Raw genomic sequence first — 16915 nt, 5'->3', positions numbered from 1 at the left:
CTAAGTTGGAAGTGCATTTTAATGAAAAAATCAGACTGGCAAAGGGACATTAACAATACAAAGTGTTAGGATATTAGTGTGACATTTGTTAGAGTTAAATATTTCATAAATAGAAACACATCAAAAAGAAAGCTTTCAACCTACCACCACGAGAGGCAAGGACGTTACCATCATAGGAAAAAGCCACGCAAGAAGTGTCTGTGCCTGGGTCATGAGCTTGTTTATAGTGGAATTTAGGATGAACCTGTTTGTGAAGACAAGCGAAGTGTTACCATTTCATATGAATTCAGATAACATTTCTGTGGCAAGAATGTTTTACTTTATCACCCAGAAAATGATAAACAGCTATATGTAAAATATTAATTTCACCTGATTATAGTTTTCTTTATTCTGGAAAAAATTTCAGAAGGCTTTTAAAAACATCCATTTGCTTTAATAAGAGAAAAGAAGAGATAAGTTCTAGTAGGAGATATTTTTCAGACTGCCTTATTAAGCTCTGAGCAACACAAGACTGGCACAGCAGTTAGTTTTTATCATATTTATAAAAGTACTGGAATCATTTCCTGTAGTTATCTGAAGAACATAAATTACAAGCGAACATTATTAACTCAAAAATATCATTGTATCCCTAGTATAGGCCAGACATTGTGCATATGGTTGTAGGTCTTCAACTATCTTTTTTTTGTGTATATATATATTTTTTTTTATTGAAGTATAGTCAGTTTACAATGTTATGTCAATTTGTGGTGTACAGTATAATGCTTCAGTTATACATGAACATACATATATTTGTTTTCATATTCTATTTCACCATAAGTTACTACAAGATATTGAATATAGTTCCCTGTGCTATACTGTATAGACTTGTTTATCTATTTTATATATGTCAGTATCTGTGGTCTTGAACCATCTTTAATGTGCTTGTAGGATGATGATGATGACAGTTAACCCTTCCACAGTGCTTACTGTAATCTAGGCACTATATCCTTTACTATCTTGCCTATTGGGCAATCACACTACAATATTATCTTCATTTTACAGATTCGGAAACTGAAGCACAGATTATCTTGTCCAAAGTCACAGTTAGTGGTTAAGCTAGGAGTTTGAACCAAAATGTCTGCTCTCAAACACTACACCATACTCCTTCTCTACTGATATATGTCAGTAGTCTATTTATTTCTAATGTCACTTCTGAACAGTTGAAGGCTGATAAAAGTAACTCTACCACACTAATCCTGCCACCCAGTTATGATTCAGTAACCAGAACAGGCCAAAGTACCAGGGAGTCAATTATCCTAGATCCACCAGGTTGGATAATTCCACTGTGAATGGCCAGGGTAATTATTAGTGATGACAGCATGTAGGTCTCTCCTAGGAGCCATGGTATAGGAATACAGGTGACCTCATCTCCAACAGTCTTGCAGCAACCCAAACAAAGAATCAGTCACAAAACAGAGCTCACACATGTTAGCCTCCCAACAATATCCTTGATACTCCATCATTGAGCTTTCACCTAAAAGTTTCTGGTAATGAGGAGCACACTACAAAAGCAGGTGTTTTTTGTTGTTTTTTTTAATAACTTGTACATATTGAGTTAAGAATTTTCTCTCTCTTCTTCTGGGTGAGTCTTAAGTACTTATATTACAGACAGTTATCACGCTTGTACTTTTCATGGATACAAACAATCCACTGATTCATCCTTTTTTTAAAATTGGTCATCAGTTGTATGGCAGACACAAGGGTTAGCAGGGAAATACAAATGTGCAGAGATTAACACAGCTTCTCTCTCTCCTCAGAAAGTTGACAGTCCCCTGGAAGGATATGGATAAGCATACAGAGTGACCAGTGGTCCAGTGGGGAAGTGTAGAGTAATGAGCACTAAAGAGAGGTGCTTAACCCAAACTCAAGAAAAGGGGGAAAAGAGGGGCAAAAAGAAATCAGAGACCCAGCGGACAGAGTGTTAGCAGATGAAGCAGCAGGACACAGGGACAAGAAAGAGTATTCCAGTCAGAGGGTACTGCATTGTAGTAGGCAGAATTTTGACCCCCATGACCTCTGCCCCCTGGTGTCATGCCCATGAATACATTACTCTACATGGTAAAAGGGACTCTGCAGGTAAAATTAAGGTTACTAGTTACCTGACCTTAAAGTGAAAAGATTATATCCTGGATTATCCAGATAGGGCTGAAGCAGTCACATGAGTCCTCAAAAGCAGAGCTTTCTCCTGGCTGAGGACAAAGAAGGAGGCCACAGAGACATGACAGAAGAGTGAGGCAGAGAGACTTTAAGAATGAGAAGCATTTGACATGCCGCTATTGACTTAAAAGATGTGTCAAGGAAACAGGGATCTGAATTCTACTAAAACCAGTGAGCTTGAAAGAGGGCTCTGAGGCCCAGATGAGAGCCACAGCCCAGGCCAATGCTACTGACCTTGAACACCACAGGTCTGAACCGGGCCCACTTACACACAAGCTTTTCTCAATAACTACGTAGTACAGTACTACACGATCTGTGGTTGGCTGAACCCACAAATGTGGAATCGTGGATACAGAGGGAAGACTGTAAAGTTATACATGGATTTTCAATTGCTCACAGGGTGGAGGGAGGGAAGGGAGCTGTGCTGTGTCATCGCCCCTAACCCACCATGTGTTCAAGGGTCAAAAGTACTTCAAGTTTAGACTGGTGAGACCCTAGGAAGAGAATCTAACCATACCACGCCAGGCTGCTTACCCAAAGAAACTGTGAAATAATAAGTTGGTGGGTTTTTTTAAGCCACTAAATGTGTGGTAGTAATTTGTTATAAAGCAACAGAAAATCAACACGTGCATACTGATAGGCCTGAAGGTAAAACAGCTGGTTGATTCAAAGAACTAAAAGAACTTAACCATGGCCCTCGTAGGCCATGTTAAAGGCTTAAATTTTATTCTGAAAGTAAAAGGAGCTGCTAAGGGAGTTTACAGAGGAGCAGTAATGTGACTACGTTTGGTGATTTTTAAAGGATCATTCTGGACACGTGGAGAATAGATTGAAAATATTTTTTATTCCTCAGAAAAGCAAAACTCCACTACCAATCTCAATAAGGAAAATATGCCACTTGGTTATATTTCAAAAAGCCACCAACTACTAAACTCTAAATAAAGCTTTTGAAAGATACTGTAGTGGTAACAGTTTACCAAAAAGTCCTATACTTCCATTTGGCCTCTCAGTGAAATTAACTTAAGTTTTTTGTTTATTTGTTTTAAATGTTTTATTCATTTTTAATGCCAATAAATACATATACACAGCTAAGCAGAAAGGAAGACCCATCATTTCATGAGATATGAGTAACAGAGGGTGGTAACAGTAAAAGGAATACTGGACCATGACTAGGAGATATGAAATCTGGACTTAGTTCAGTCAAAAACTAGCAACATGACTGGGGACAAATTATTTAGCCTCCGTAGATCACAACTCTACCTTCTGTAAAATAAACAGATTGAACTAGATGATTTCTTAGGTCCTTATAGGTCTTTGATTCTTTAGGGAACAAAGACAAAAACTGGTAAATACATAATATTTTATAATTTGACTAATCAATGTGTACTTTTTACTATTAATAGGACAAAACAGATCATAAATACTAATATTCTAAAATATAAATACACACACATATATAGATGTATACATATACATATACCAGGCAGGTGCGATAAAGAACCTTAAAAGGGGTAGAATCCAAAGGAATCATATCATATACACTTCAGCACGAGCCCAAGAGCAAGTAGGTAGTTCCATTTCACTTGAGACTTTATGTCAAAAATGCTCCTCGATTATTAACTTGGCTTTAACCAGTGACAAAAGTTTATTCCAATGAAATAAAATAGCCAGAGGAGATCTTAAATTTGCACAAAACATCAATACTTGAACAGTTCACGGTGACAAATACCCTCATGCTTTGAAAACAAAAGTCAATTTGACTGAAAAACACTTCTGGCATAATGTGGGCAATCTATAGCTCCAATTCTTCCTTCAATTCCTTTCATAATCAGCCCAGGCAAAGAACATTGTTCTTCACGGAAGTTGAGATTATTAACTCCTTTATATAAGTTTCCTGTTCTTAGGAGCACCTTATATTATGATTTGGAGAGCATCAAGTCTCAAATGTTCATAGTGATGGAAAATGCAAGCACGAAAACCTGGAGAGTTGAAGGTCCTCTCTGGGATTATGCAGTACAAACTCTCAATGGGTAAAATTCTCCTTATACCCCTTTTTAGCAGATGGTCATGGGGCCTCCAGCAGCAGAGAAATCATTACAACACAAACTACATCAGTCCATTTCTCTGGGTGGCTCTAATTGGCAACACCTTTCTTAAACTGGGTCCACGACTTCCTACTTTTAACATCTACTTATGAGTCCTGGTCCTGACTTCTGCAGCTATGCTAACTCTAGTTTCTCCTCTCTAATAAAGTCTGCCAAATTCTCAAAAAAAATAGGATGCCTTGCTAAAGTCTTAAATCCTAAATAGTCCAAACATTCTATGGTCGTACCAACAGCCAGTGAGGTGACATAAAGCAGCTACTCTGATCTCATTATCTTTCCATTGCTCTAGTGTGTATCTATCAATGCAAGATGAGACAGCCCTTAAAGAGTCAAAACATGTTTTATAACTAATGAAACAGTGGAGTAAACTATTTTAAATGAGAGAATTTGCATAAATTGCTGGGCTGAAAATAGGGGAAATTTTAATGGAAAGAATACTGGTCCCAGAGCCAAGCCAGCTCGACCTAAATTTTATTGCCAAGTAATATTCCATTGTATGGGTGTACTACATTTTATTTATCTATCCATCAGTTGATAGACACGTAACGCTGCTTTCTTTATTTTTCTCCTTCATAGGGGTGTCTTGCTCTCTCCCCAGCCTCCTCAGGCTTCCCACCTCCATTTCCCCTTACAGGCCTTTCCCCAAGAAACCTCTTATATGTTTAATCCTTGGTGTCTGTTTCTCAGAGGTCCCAGATTATCACAAGTGGTGCCTGGAGTGATTCAACCACATAGGTGGTAAGACAAAAATCTAGGACTACCTCATTCACTGCCTGGTAGGTAAAGACGACATTGTCCTAAGTGGAATAAAGCACAGACACTCTCTGGCACTTAGTTGTGGTCCAACTGTATTAGATTTCACTGGAGGTGACCTAAAAAACTTCCTAGTACAGGGGGAATCTCCTTGTGGGAAAGATGTTTTAGGTATTTAAAAGATACGGGAGGAAGACGTCATCAAAGACAATAGAGTTGGCTGGTTACTGCTAAATCATTATCCCTGCAGAGGGATAATGAGAAACTGAGGACCATTAACCGTTAAAGACTAAGTGAGAGAGCCACGTTAGTAGCTTTCAAAGGGGCCCTCATCTCCTGCAGTGGAAGAGCAGACACAGCTGAGCAACAAACAAAAGCCATGGTAGCTGGATTTATAGAGCTCTGAAGACATTTAAATGCTCAGCCAAGGCAGGCCTGTTATTCTAAGGTGAGGGCTCTAGTTGGGAAAACCTGAGACCCTAAAACAAAAGGATAGGCTATTTGGATGGATGCCTTTAAGATGCGGGATCTGCAGGTGCCTCTGAACCCTCACAGCCTACAGCGGTGACCCACCCTTGCCTAGGAAAAGCTAGAAATTCCTTTGTGTTGGAAGATGCTACAATATCTCCTCCCCAACAAGGCAGCAGGTAACTTCTCTTAGGACCTGCCCCTACCTCCTCTCCTAGCTTCTAGGCCAGTAACTAGTGTTGAATCCCAACATTACTCAGCTGGAGAAGTAGCTGGGCCTGACAAGGGAGGAAAGAGATTACACACCAAAAGAGATGCAAGAATTAGCTAGCGGCAACTGGCAGGAATCATGAAGTACCTTGAGTGTGGATTTCTGAGGATGTTTAATCAAAGGGGTTTTGATTAGCAGGATTCATTGACTTGGAGGCACATTTCTAAACAAGGACCACAGAGGGTGGGGCAAACTTGCTGCAAGGATGCTACACAGACCTGGAAAAGTTATGGCCAATGTTGAGTAAAATAAAAACACCCCAATTGTCCTGGCAGACAACAGAGAAGAGAATAAGATTGCTGGGGGAAGTGGGCATGCTGGAATGGATATATTGTTGTCAAGCCAGAAAAATACAGAATATTATTTTTCATGGGAGGGCCCAGAAGAAATACCATTCACCAAGGCCATCAGGAATACACAGATGAGAGGGAGCCAGCATCACCAAGAAGTTGAGTGGCAGGTCTCCTCTGCAGCCCAGAGCCAAAGTCACAGAGCTGGGCCATTAATATCCATGGGCATAATGAGATCCAAAGTAATAAAAGCCAGGTGGCAGTTCTTAATTGCTAGAAGCCAAAAGGCTGCAATTACTACAATGACTGGCAAGGTCAGAGAGGCAGCCAGGGGGGCGTGATGTGCAGAAAACTGTGGAGATGGTTAATAGAACATGGCATTCCCAGGAGCAGAAGAGATATGCAGACAACAAAGGTACTGCTTAATATCTACAATCAAAAAGAGAGATAAACGGAGGAGCAGGAAGCCAAGGGCAATCACCCCAATAAAAAGTCAGGATCCCTTGCTCTGTTCCAGTATTTAAGCCTATTTTCAGAGCAGTAGCCTACTGACTATCAAGGTGGCCAAATTCCTAAGAGGAAAGAACGTGTTACTCAGTGGGGCAATAATTGGGTCCTAGTCCTTCCACAAAGGAATTGACTTAATCAAGGAGTGGTCCCAATTGTAGCCGCTGTGCTGAGATATCACCACAGCTAGAGCAGATTAATACAGCCTTGGGTGGACTTAGGCTCAAGGAATTCCCACTGGCCTGGCCAAAGCTTTCTTAGAACTGTGCTGCAGTCTGAGATTCTTCCTAGCCAACCCTTCCTTCATTCCTTCCCTCTTTTCCTTCATAGGGGCCAGAACTACATAACCATCTGATACTCTCTAGGCTCCCCACCCACTTTTATCTTTCAGGAGTTTTGGCAACAAGTCTTTTACACATCTAATGCTGCTTTACCATCTGCTTCTCAGAGAACCCCAACTAACAGAGGACATTAGCAAACAAGATATAAGCAGAGAACTATAAAGGCCTGTACATTGTGACTTGCTCTCTTGCTGCTTTTGGAACCCAGCCACCTTGTGAAAAAGCACAAGATACTTTCTGTAGGACCAGAGACATGTGCCCAGTCATCCCTGTAGCATCAGCTGACATCTAGCCAATAGCCAGACATGCAGATGAGGCCATCCTAGACCATCCAGCTCCAACTGAGTTGTTAGTTAACTGCAGATGCAATAGAGAACCCAGGAGAAATCAGCCAAGTCAGTTCAGACCAGAAGTACTGCCCCACTGACCGAAAGAATCATGAGAAATAATGCTTGTTGTTTTAAGCTACTAAGTTTTAGGGTAATTTGTTATGAAGCAGAAGTTAACTAATGCAACACATAAAGGATGTGAACAGTGTCTGGCAGATAGTAAACATTATATAAGTGTTTGTCATTATTATAAGTCAGATGATACTATGGGAGTATTAATAATGTTTTAAGAAGATTAATTCTCACTCCCCTGCCCTAGCAGTCTACCAAATAATATCCATCATAAACTAGTCTTGCAACCCTATAGTTAAAATTCATTCAACTTTATCATGTCTTATATTTTATATAATCATTACATTTCTCTCTTGCCTTTTTGCATTTGCCTGTGAGATCAAAAGTTCTCTCTAGTAATGTTTCTTAATCCTTGCTGTGGTTGCTTGAGACAACCATTGTCTTTAGGTAGCTGTGGTCTGTTTCCAACCATTTGCAGCCATTTCTTCTATATATTCTTTGGCACTAAGACAGTAATTCCAGAAGACCGTATTAGAGTGAGAGAACAGAAGGCTTGGAAACAACTCATCCTTGGAAGACCCAGAAGGGAGGGTTGTGTGTTTAAATTGTTTTTCTTTATGTTAGTAGATGAGAGCTCTTTCCCCACATTTCTGATCCTTTCCTTCCAGTAGGTCAGCCTCAGATTATTTCTTTCCCAGGCACATCATCTCAACTCTAAGAGCCCCAGTGAGTTTCAGAGTACAGCATAATATGTTATGCATCACATACCATGGTGCTTACAAGATGAACATACTTAATAAATACAGCAAACGAAACTCTGAACTGAGCATGTTTCAAAGAAACAACATATTTCACAGCAAGTTGACAGTTTCCAAGTTTCTAACTTTTTAAAAGATGATAATTATGTTCCAGCCAAGATGTTTTCCCCTTCCCTCATTCCTTCCTTCTCTCTCTTCTCCCTCCCTTCATTTTTTAAAAGAAATAATTTAAAGACAAAAGACAATGATATCTGAGACAAAGATTTCTGAAAAGTCCATTCATCATCCCTCATAAAATAAAAGTGCAACAATAAAATTTTCAGAATCCACGTTTCCAATGTCAACCATCTTTACTGAGGATCCATTATACACACAACACAGAGATACATAAATGAAGAGACGATGTGGAATTTTCTTAAAATGATTCACAAGTTGGGAAAGGAAAAGAAACACTTAAGACCTCTTATTCTTTCATAAAATTCTTACTGCATCAAGTATAAGCCAACTTTAAAGGGCATCAAAATGACTAAGAACTGGCCTCTGCCACACTAGGGAAGCTCAAGGGAAGTGGGGAGGGGAAAGAAGGGAAGGAAAGAGGGAGGGTGAGAAAGAGTGAAGAGGCGAGAGTGAGCATTTATGACCAGGGCTGAGCTCTCCAGCAGGGTTCTCCGCTCTTAATCCAGGTTCACTGCTGCAACCACTGTGATTTCAGAAAACAGCTATGACTTAGCATTTATTTTTCAACTGTATTTGGCAAAGAGACAGCCCAGCCTTCATTCATAACTGGACAGTGTTGCAATTACATGCCTGTTTGGTTATCTCAGACCAGGTGACTACAGCCTTTAACTACCCAGGGCTGTCTGATGACCAGCTGGAAGCTGCAACTGCAGGAGGAAGCTCAGCCACTGAGATGTGTAAGTCACAGGCAGAACACAATGCCACTGCACTGGGATCTTCGGGCTCCCCGGGTGCTTGCAACTTGAAATTCAAGGTGTTTACTTTAGTCTATAAAACAAACCCCTTATGGCTGAGGCACAAGTTACCTTCACATTAATCTCCCTCCTTATAAACTGAGCTGAGCCCAATCGGTATACCAGTTAGGCATTCAAGATTTAGGCTTCAGAAACCTGAATGCAAGAAAATGTTAAAGCCCTACAGAAGACCCATGCTTTTAGCAGGCATGAACTGAAGCTTTGGACTTGAGACCCCATTTATAACCTTGAGACATCATACAGAATCATTTAAAGACACAGATATTATTTTATTAGAGCATTTAAGTATCTGGTATATTTTACTGTTGTGATTTTAAGCAAAGTATAATTTTTACTGGGGAAAAAAATGAAGTAATACAGAATCTCATATGATATTTTGTAGGTCTCCAAATGAGGATATCACCTAAATCACGAAGAGGAATGATTTAAGAAGAAAGTCCTTCCAAAGAGACGGCCCCAAAGCAGGGTTTCCCAGAGGATGTTTTGTGTAACATTTAGATCCGGGGGTCGGGTGAGAGGTAGGGGTCACTCTATAGCCAAGTAAGCCTGGGAAACTAGTTTATTTGCATACCATGGCCCTGTCTTGAAGGTTCACAATGCACATTAGTATATTAAAAGCCAGAGTCTTTTAAGTAGTAGTCCTAGAATAAATCAACTTCTCTAACATTTCCAAAGCTTATTTGACTATGGAACCTTTTTCTTTTTTTCTAGAAAGTACTTACTAACACGAATAGAATTAACATTCTCTGGACCTTAATTGGGGAAATATGTATTTGGAGAAAGGGTTAGTAAACTCTTTTTGGAAAGGCCAGGCAGTAAATATTTTAGGCTTTGATGACTGCTGCAACTGTTTGCTTCTGCTGTTACAGCATGAAAGCAGTCACAGACAATAAACAAATAGATGAGGCTGTGTTCCAATAAAACTTTATTTACCAAAAGAGGCGGCAGGCTGAATTTGGCTCACAGTTTGCACTTCTTTTTTTTTTTTTTTTTTTCACAGTTTGCACTTCTGATCTAGGGAGAACAAAAATCTTGGTGAAAGGCACTGTATTTGTAAAATCACCGTTCCATAACCTATAGGGCTTCCTCCTGATTCAACAACAGTTTTAGTGTGTAACACTACCAGGTGGTGGCAATAGTAATAACAATGACAGGCACACTTACTGAAAGCACTGCTACTTACTATAGTAAAACATGTATTTTCTCATTTCATTCTTAAAACAAGTCTCTGTGTATGTAATTACTATCTCACTTTACAACCAAGAAAGCTGAGGCTTAAAAAGGTAAGCTACCCAAAGATACACAACTAATAAATTGTCAGAGCAGAAATTCAAACCCTGATCCTAACTCCAGGAACTGCACTCTTCACTAAAACACCTCTTTTATTTATTTATATATGTATATTTATATTCTCTGCCCTGTTTTACCAGGCTTCTTTTGGATTTGTATAGATTATTACAATAATAGCTCTAAATGAATTGCCTCTCCTTATGTTCCCAGAAAGGGCAGGAGAGAGATGGCTAACATAAAATAACTGTTTTCTTCTTTGAACTACATAATACATTTTTCACACTATCAGGGATTTCTGGAAAAAATTCCATTACAAATTCCATTCAAGGCAGAAACTAGCAGCCTTTTATCCATACAGGGGCAGTAAAAATCACAAACATCAGTCGTTTTTCACCCCCTCTAGTTCCAGTCAGTGGGACCTGGCACATGGCAGTAACAGCTGACATTTATTGGGCATGAACTACATCAACACTGTCTAAATACTGTCCTGAGTGCACAGTACTTGTTAACCCCTTGCATCTCCCAACAGCCATGTGAGATACGTACTATTCACAGCCCCACTTTCCAGGGAGGGCAGGGCGATGCAGAAAGGTAAGGTCACGTGCAGAGCAGAGTCAGGATTTGAACCCAAGCAGCCTGGCTGCAGGGCCTGCATTTTTAACCACCAGTCTGCACGGACATAGTTGCAGCTCTTCTGACCTGAAGCTCCCTCCACTCTGACTCCCATATGCAACCAAAGTAAGCCTGGACTCCCTGTAGCACCCTTGCTCTTCCTTACTAGGCCAGTCCTCTCCCCAACCACCAACGGAATCTGAAGACGAAAGATGGGAAAGTGCAGTAAGAGAGTGAAGTGTGGGATAGTGGGTGAGCACTACACCAGTTTCTGGAAAAAGATAAAACCACTATCCACGACTGAACCTAATTCCAAGTCACTAGCTAAATTCAGTTCATAAGCATAGGTTGATTAGCCTTTACTCAAGAGGATCACACTAAGAGTCCCTGAAGTAATTTAAAACTTGGTAAATAACACAAGCTACAACCAGCAGTGAGGAAAGCCTACTAGCGCTGTGGCTCTCCTTAGCTGCCCTTTGTATGGTGTTACCTTTTCTCCTCCATCTTTACTCTTAAGCTTGGGGTAACAGGAGTTAGGATCTTAGACTTCTATATCACATAAAAAAACACAAATGTGAACACAAGTGCAGCTTGCAATTCAGCTCTTTAATTGAAGAGGAACTTGAAAGCCACTATGCCAACACCGGAAGCACAGAGCTGGTGGAATGACCTGCCTAGACAGGAGGGAAAGCCCAGCGGTCCCCCCTTTGAAGTCCAGCTGCCTGAGATTCACTGGCAGCCGACCTTCAAAGAGAGCCGATGCTTCCTTCCCTCAGCCTGGCCGCCAAGCTTCCCGGGCAGCTGGGCAGATTTAGCCACTCTCTGCCCAGCTGTCTGTGAACTCTGGCAGCCAGTTCAAGTGAGGGATAGAGAGGTGGTGGAGCAGGGAGAGGGGAGGAAGAGAGAGCGGTGGTGGGAGGAGGGTGGCGGGCCCAGTGGCGCCAGGGCAAAGAGGATGCTGAGTTTTCTTGGAGCCAACCTGATCAATGTCGGTCAAAAGACAGAGCTTCCAAGGGCAGCACAATCCAGCTCTACTACAAAGCAACTTTTGAGTGAGCAGAAAAATTTCACATACTTTCCTTCAAAAGCTCAGTGAATCTCAAATATACTCTTCTAAAGACGGCCCAGTGTCTGCAGAACGCAGTGCAATCTCTACACAGGGATGTAGGGGACAAAACTAAGGTCAAGAATCAAAAATGCACAGTCCTTTGCTAATTTTGATTTTCCAGCAGTGTGAGTTTATGCTTCTTAGGGACTTTTGGGGTTGTTTGCGGAGTTTGTTGTGGCAACCCTTCTGTTCCCCTGGAAGCCCATAGCTGAAACCACTTATCTGTTTCTGCGCCTGTGCAGCAGATGCTTGGAGAAGACTGGCTCACTTAACATAAACATCACCAGCATGTTGTTATGTTTATCCTCTGGAACCATATGCTTGGGAAAGAGAACAGTGTGTGTTATCAACTGCAGGTGCAAATGGGATGTAGAACAGTTCTACTGGTGACAACAAACTTCCAAAAGAAGTCTAACTAAGAACAAGATCTTAAAGCTGGTAGAGTGGGAGGCTATGAAAGTGACTGACATATAGAAAAATGGAAAGAAAAGAATTGATGGGTTATGAATAGAGGAGTAAATCATCAATTCTGCATTTCAGATGGAGTTCCCTGGCAGGGTGATGGAGGAGAGGAAGACTGGAAGCCACAGGAAAAATAATGATAAATTTCGTGAAATCTTTTCTCTAGTTTGTGTACAGTTTGGTCAGGAAAGAAGCGTATGGATGAGCCTGTACTGCGCACCATGACAATATGAGGGCCAGACCGAGCATTCACATAGACTACCTACTAATAAGTCTCTATTTACAAACACACCCTATTCCTGCTCTTTAGATCTCTCTAAAGCTGTATGACGCAGCAGCCAGCATTAAGTACAGTGGTATCAAAGACATACAATCCCAAAATTATCTAACTTCAAAAGTAAAAAACTAAGTCTACAGAAGAAGCACCAATTAATATTTGCTGAAATTAGTCCAACTGTTTATTCATTCATTCTACAAATATTTATGAAGTCCTTGCCATGTGCAAGGAACCATGCTAGGTGTTACAGGTAAGTAACAGATCAATAAAATGGCTCCTTACTCTCAAGGAGATCTGCCTAAGTGGGAAAAATAAATTGGAAAAGGGGGATGAGTTAAGAAACACCTGCAGTGGTCCAGGTAAAAGCAGGTGGGGCTTGCAGCTGGGTAATGAAGGAGTATGTCTGAGAATCATCTAAGTTGTAGTCAGTGACTTTGGTATGGGCAGTTTCAGTGAATCTGTGAAGTGGACACAGCAAATATCATGTACTCTGATCAGAAACCTGACAATGAAAGAAGGAAGAGTTGGACAAGGCTTTTGTTAAATCAAGTAAATAAGAAGCAGAAGCTTGAGCATATTTTCTAGGAGCCAATAGGGATAAAAAAGGATACAAACATAGGAAAGGGAGTATAGAATTAGGTCTCAGAGGGAGCAGGAAGAACGTGATCAAGTGCACAGGTGGAAGGATTAGTAACTAGAAGAGAAAGACCTCTTCCTTGGAGACTTCAAGGAAGGAGGCTGAGAGACCAAGGAGGTATGAACACAGACACATTTATACATTTGAGGGCAAGAAGTCTGACAATGCCCAACCTATTGTCCTTAATTCTCCATATTAAGGAGAGGAGATAACTGAGTAGGAAGTAGGGTATTGTAAGATGGACCAGAGAAAATCTAGGCAAGTTTGAAAATACCCAATGAGATGAAATGATAGTGATAACTAGACAGGGAAAAGGAGGTGATTATCAAAGGCAAGGAGGTCCAAGAAGAAAATGTATATTGTAAATCTGGAATGGCAGCAACTTGAAAACCTGTGGATTTTATTAGGTTGGTCTTAGAGCTAGAGCAAGGAAACAAAGGAACAATACTGCTGTGGTTGCCCAGTAGAAAACAAAAAATAAAGCACAGTTTAAAATCTTGGTAAAATGTATACTGCAGAAATTGAATAATCTTTTGTGTTTTCTCCAAGGACTATGCTCCAGAATTAACTGATTTAAATTTGCGTTTTGGCCCCAAAAGTCAAAGCTGAGGTCAACGTAATGCAACTTTAACTTGATAGCCCAATTACAAAAATACAACTCTTTCCCCTTTTTAAAATGTATTCTTTATTAGAAAAAAAAATGCCTTCACAACTAAAAATGGTAATATTAGTATTTTGCTTATTCTCACCATAGTATTAACTTACTTCAAAAAAAGCAAGAGTTTCAATTTCACTCACTTAAGAAAGACATTTGAAGCAAATGTCTATTGGTTGTCTCCTAGGTCCCTGGCACTCTGCCATGCTTACAGGAACAGATACAAAAACACAATCCTGCCTTCAAGATGATTATGCTCTAATTCACATTCTAAATGTTTAAATAACTTTTGTTCTTACTTGTTAAAAACTTATTTAGTTCCTTGTTTAAAAATGCCTTACATTTCTTTGTTCATACATTTGTTAATGATCCTGGTGATGTTAATTATCCTGGTGTTTCAACTAAAACCACAAAAATGAACATTGACCAAGTAGTGACTGTCAGAGAAAAACTTATTTTTAACAAGTATTTTCATTTATTTTTTAATCTGAAGGAGAGAGAATATGGAAGAAATGAATAGGAATTTATAACAATCTACAGGCATTCAAGAAATTAGGGATTTCCAGCTTCTCCTAATAAACTAAAAGATCTAACATCTCTTATTTCCATCACATTACAACAAAAGGCTAATGGAGGATGTATATGGAAAAACCATTCAGTTTTCATCTGTGTTCTTCTTTTACTGTTTACAAAAAAACCCTTCACTTCAGACACTTCTGGTCACCAAATGTGTGGCGAATTTTTTCCATGCCAAGCAATTCTCCATAATGCCAGCTCAGTGCCCCACAATTTAACCCAATTCTGACACTACCTGGAGGTCAAGGCTCAGCCCTACAAGACTGCCCCCACCCCACGCCCACTTCAGGCATCAATAAAAGTAGTAGGCCCCCAACTTCCTTGGGTTCCACTAATTTGCTAGAGCAACTTTTAGAACTCTAGGGAACAGTTATTTACATTTACCAATTTATTAAAGGATATGATAAATGATACAGATGAACAGCCAGATAAAGAGACACATAGGGTGAAGTCTGGGAAGGTTCCAAGCACAGGAGCTTTTGTCCCTATGGAGTTGGGGTACATTACTCTTGTGGTACATAGATGCATTCACCAACCTTGAAGCTCTCTCAACCCCATACTATTGGGATTTTTATGGAGGCTTCTGCATATAGGTATGACCAATTATTAACTCCATTTCTAGCCCCTCTCTTTTCTCTGGAGAAGGGGTGGGGGCAAGCCAGAAGATTCCAAGCTTCTAATCATAGTTTAATCTTTGTGTTGACCAGTCCCTATCCAAGAGCCATCCTAGAGCCCTCTAAGTCACTCACTGGAACAAAAGATGCTCCAAGTACTCTTTAACACCTAGAAATGTACAAGACCCCTGTGTTAGGATCTGGGGATGAGGACCAAATATATATTTCTTATTATAAATCACAATATCACAGAGGAGAAACAGACTGCCTTAAGGTAACATGACAAAAGAAATTGTCTTAATTTGAAGTAAAGAAGATGAAACTCATTCATTAGTAAGATATCATTAAATATAAACACAGGGATGCACTGAAAACATTTTAATCAAGGCAGGGAGTTCCCTACTTTAAGAAGACAAGTATGTTTTGGGAATGGACACAAACCAATCTTTATTAGGGATCCAACATTGGGATCAAAAAATAATTCTTTCAGATATTCAGTGTTTATCTCTACCTTGGAAATCATTTACCTAGCTGTAAAACTGTGTTATCTCCATAAGCTCAGAATATTATCTTAAATTCTTCTTTTCATCTGAGTTTTAATGGAAAAATATTGAAGATCTGCTATTTATCTGTATGTCAAATTCTGAAAAACTATCCAGAAGTGCATTTGCTCCTAAGACCCTTTGCACTATCCAAAGGTGGCAAGCACAGAGGTTAAGCTTTGGCCCAGGGCAGTGAGCTGGATACTACTTTGACATAGGGCCAAAATAATCTACTGCTACCAGAGGGTAGAGAACCCTCTTACCTTCTGCTTCCTGCCCCTTCTAGGCAAAGGTCAGATGTCACAGAGAAAAGTGAAGGACAGGCAACTTGTTCTCACCCAAGACCCCCTACAGACACAAAGCAGCATTTGGTGGCTATGAAGGCAAGAGGAAGAAAATCCACACATATTCTAGACCCAAACTCTAACAAAGAAGCCACCTGTCACATGTAGCTATCGAGATCAAGAAACATGGTTACTGTGATTAAGGAACTAGATTTTAAATTTAATTGTAACTAATACAAATTTAAATAGCCAGATGTATTGAATAGTAGAGGCCTAAATGCTTCAGTTAAAAAGCAAAGATTATTACACGAGATTTTTTTAAAAAGACAACTAAATACCTCTGTAAAAATCCACTTTGGCTTAATTTAAAAGTAAAGGAATGAAAAAAATAACATAGGCAAATACAAATCAAAAGAAACCTGGAGTAGCTATATCACTATCAGACATATACTACTAGACAAAGTAGATGTTCTAAAGAACAAGAAATACTGTCAGAAACAGAGAAATATTACATAACGATGAAGAGGTCGATTCAGCAAGAAAACAATCCTAAACATGTATATGGATCCAACAAAAGAGCCTTAAAATACAAAAAGGAAGGAAAAAAGAGAATTGAAAGGAGAGAAACACACACCTATAATTACATTGCAGATTTCAACTTTCCTCTTAGTAATTGATAAGTAGACATAAAATCAGTAAAGACTGAGCTATCAATCAACTTGACCTGATTGTCCTTTATAGGACACTCCTTCCCCAAACAGCAGAATACACTTTTG

General features: G+C 39.8%; 1 protein-coding gene across 1 annotated transcript in view; it reads right to left on the bottom strand.

Annotated features, from left to right (window-relative positions):
* The window catches only part of WDR70 (WD repeat domain 70), a 233168-nt gene that overhangs the window by 44213 nt on the left and 172040 nt on the right, over positions 1 to 16915 (bottom strand). Inside the window, exon 11 of the mRNA XM_006185141.3 lies at positions 145 to 244. Within this exon, the coding sequence (XP_006185203.1) occupies positions 145 to 244 (100 nt within the window). The remainder of the gene's footprint in view (positions 1 to 144; positions 245 to 16915) is intronic.

This window comes from Camelus ferus, chromosome 3, assembly GCF_009834535.1.
Source record: "Camelus ferus isolate YT-003-E chromosome 3, BCGSAC_Cfer_1.0, whole genome shotgun sequence".
In the NCBI taxonomy this organism is placed as follows: domain Eukaryota; kingdom Metazoa; phylum Chordata; class Mammalia; order Artiodactyla; family Camelidae; genus Camelus; species Camelus ferus.
Note: the sequence above shows the minus strand (reverse complement) of the source record. Positions and strands in the feature narration are given on the sequence as shown.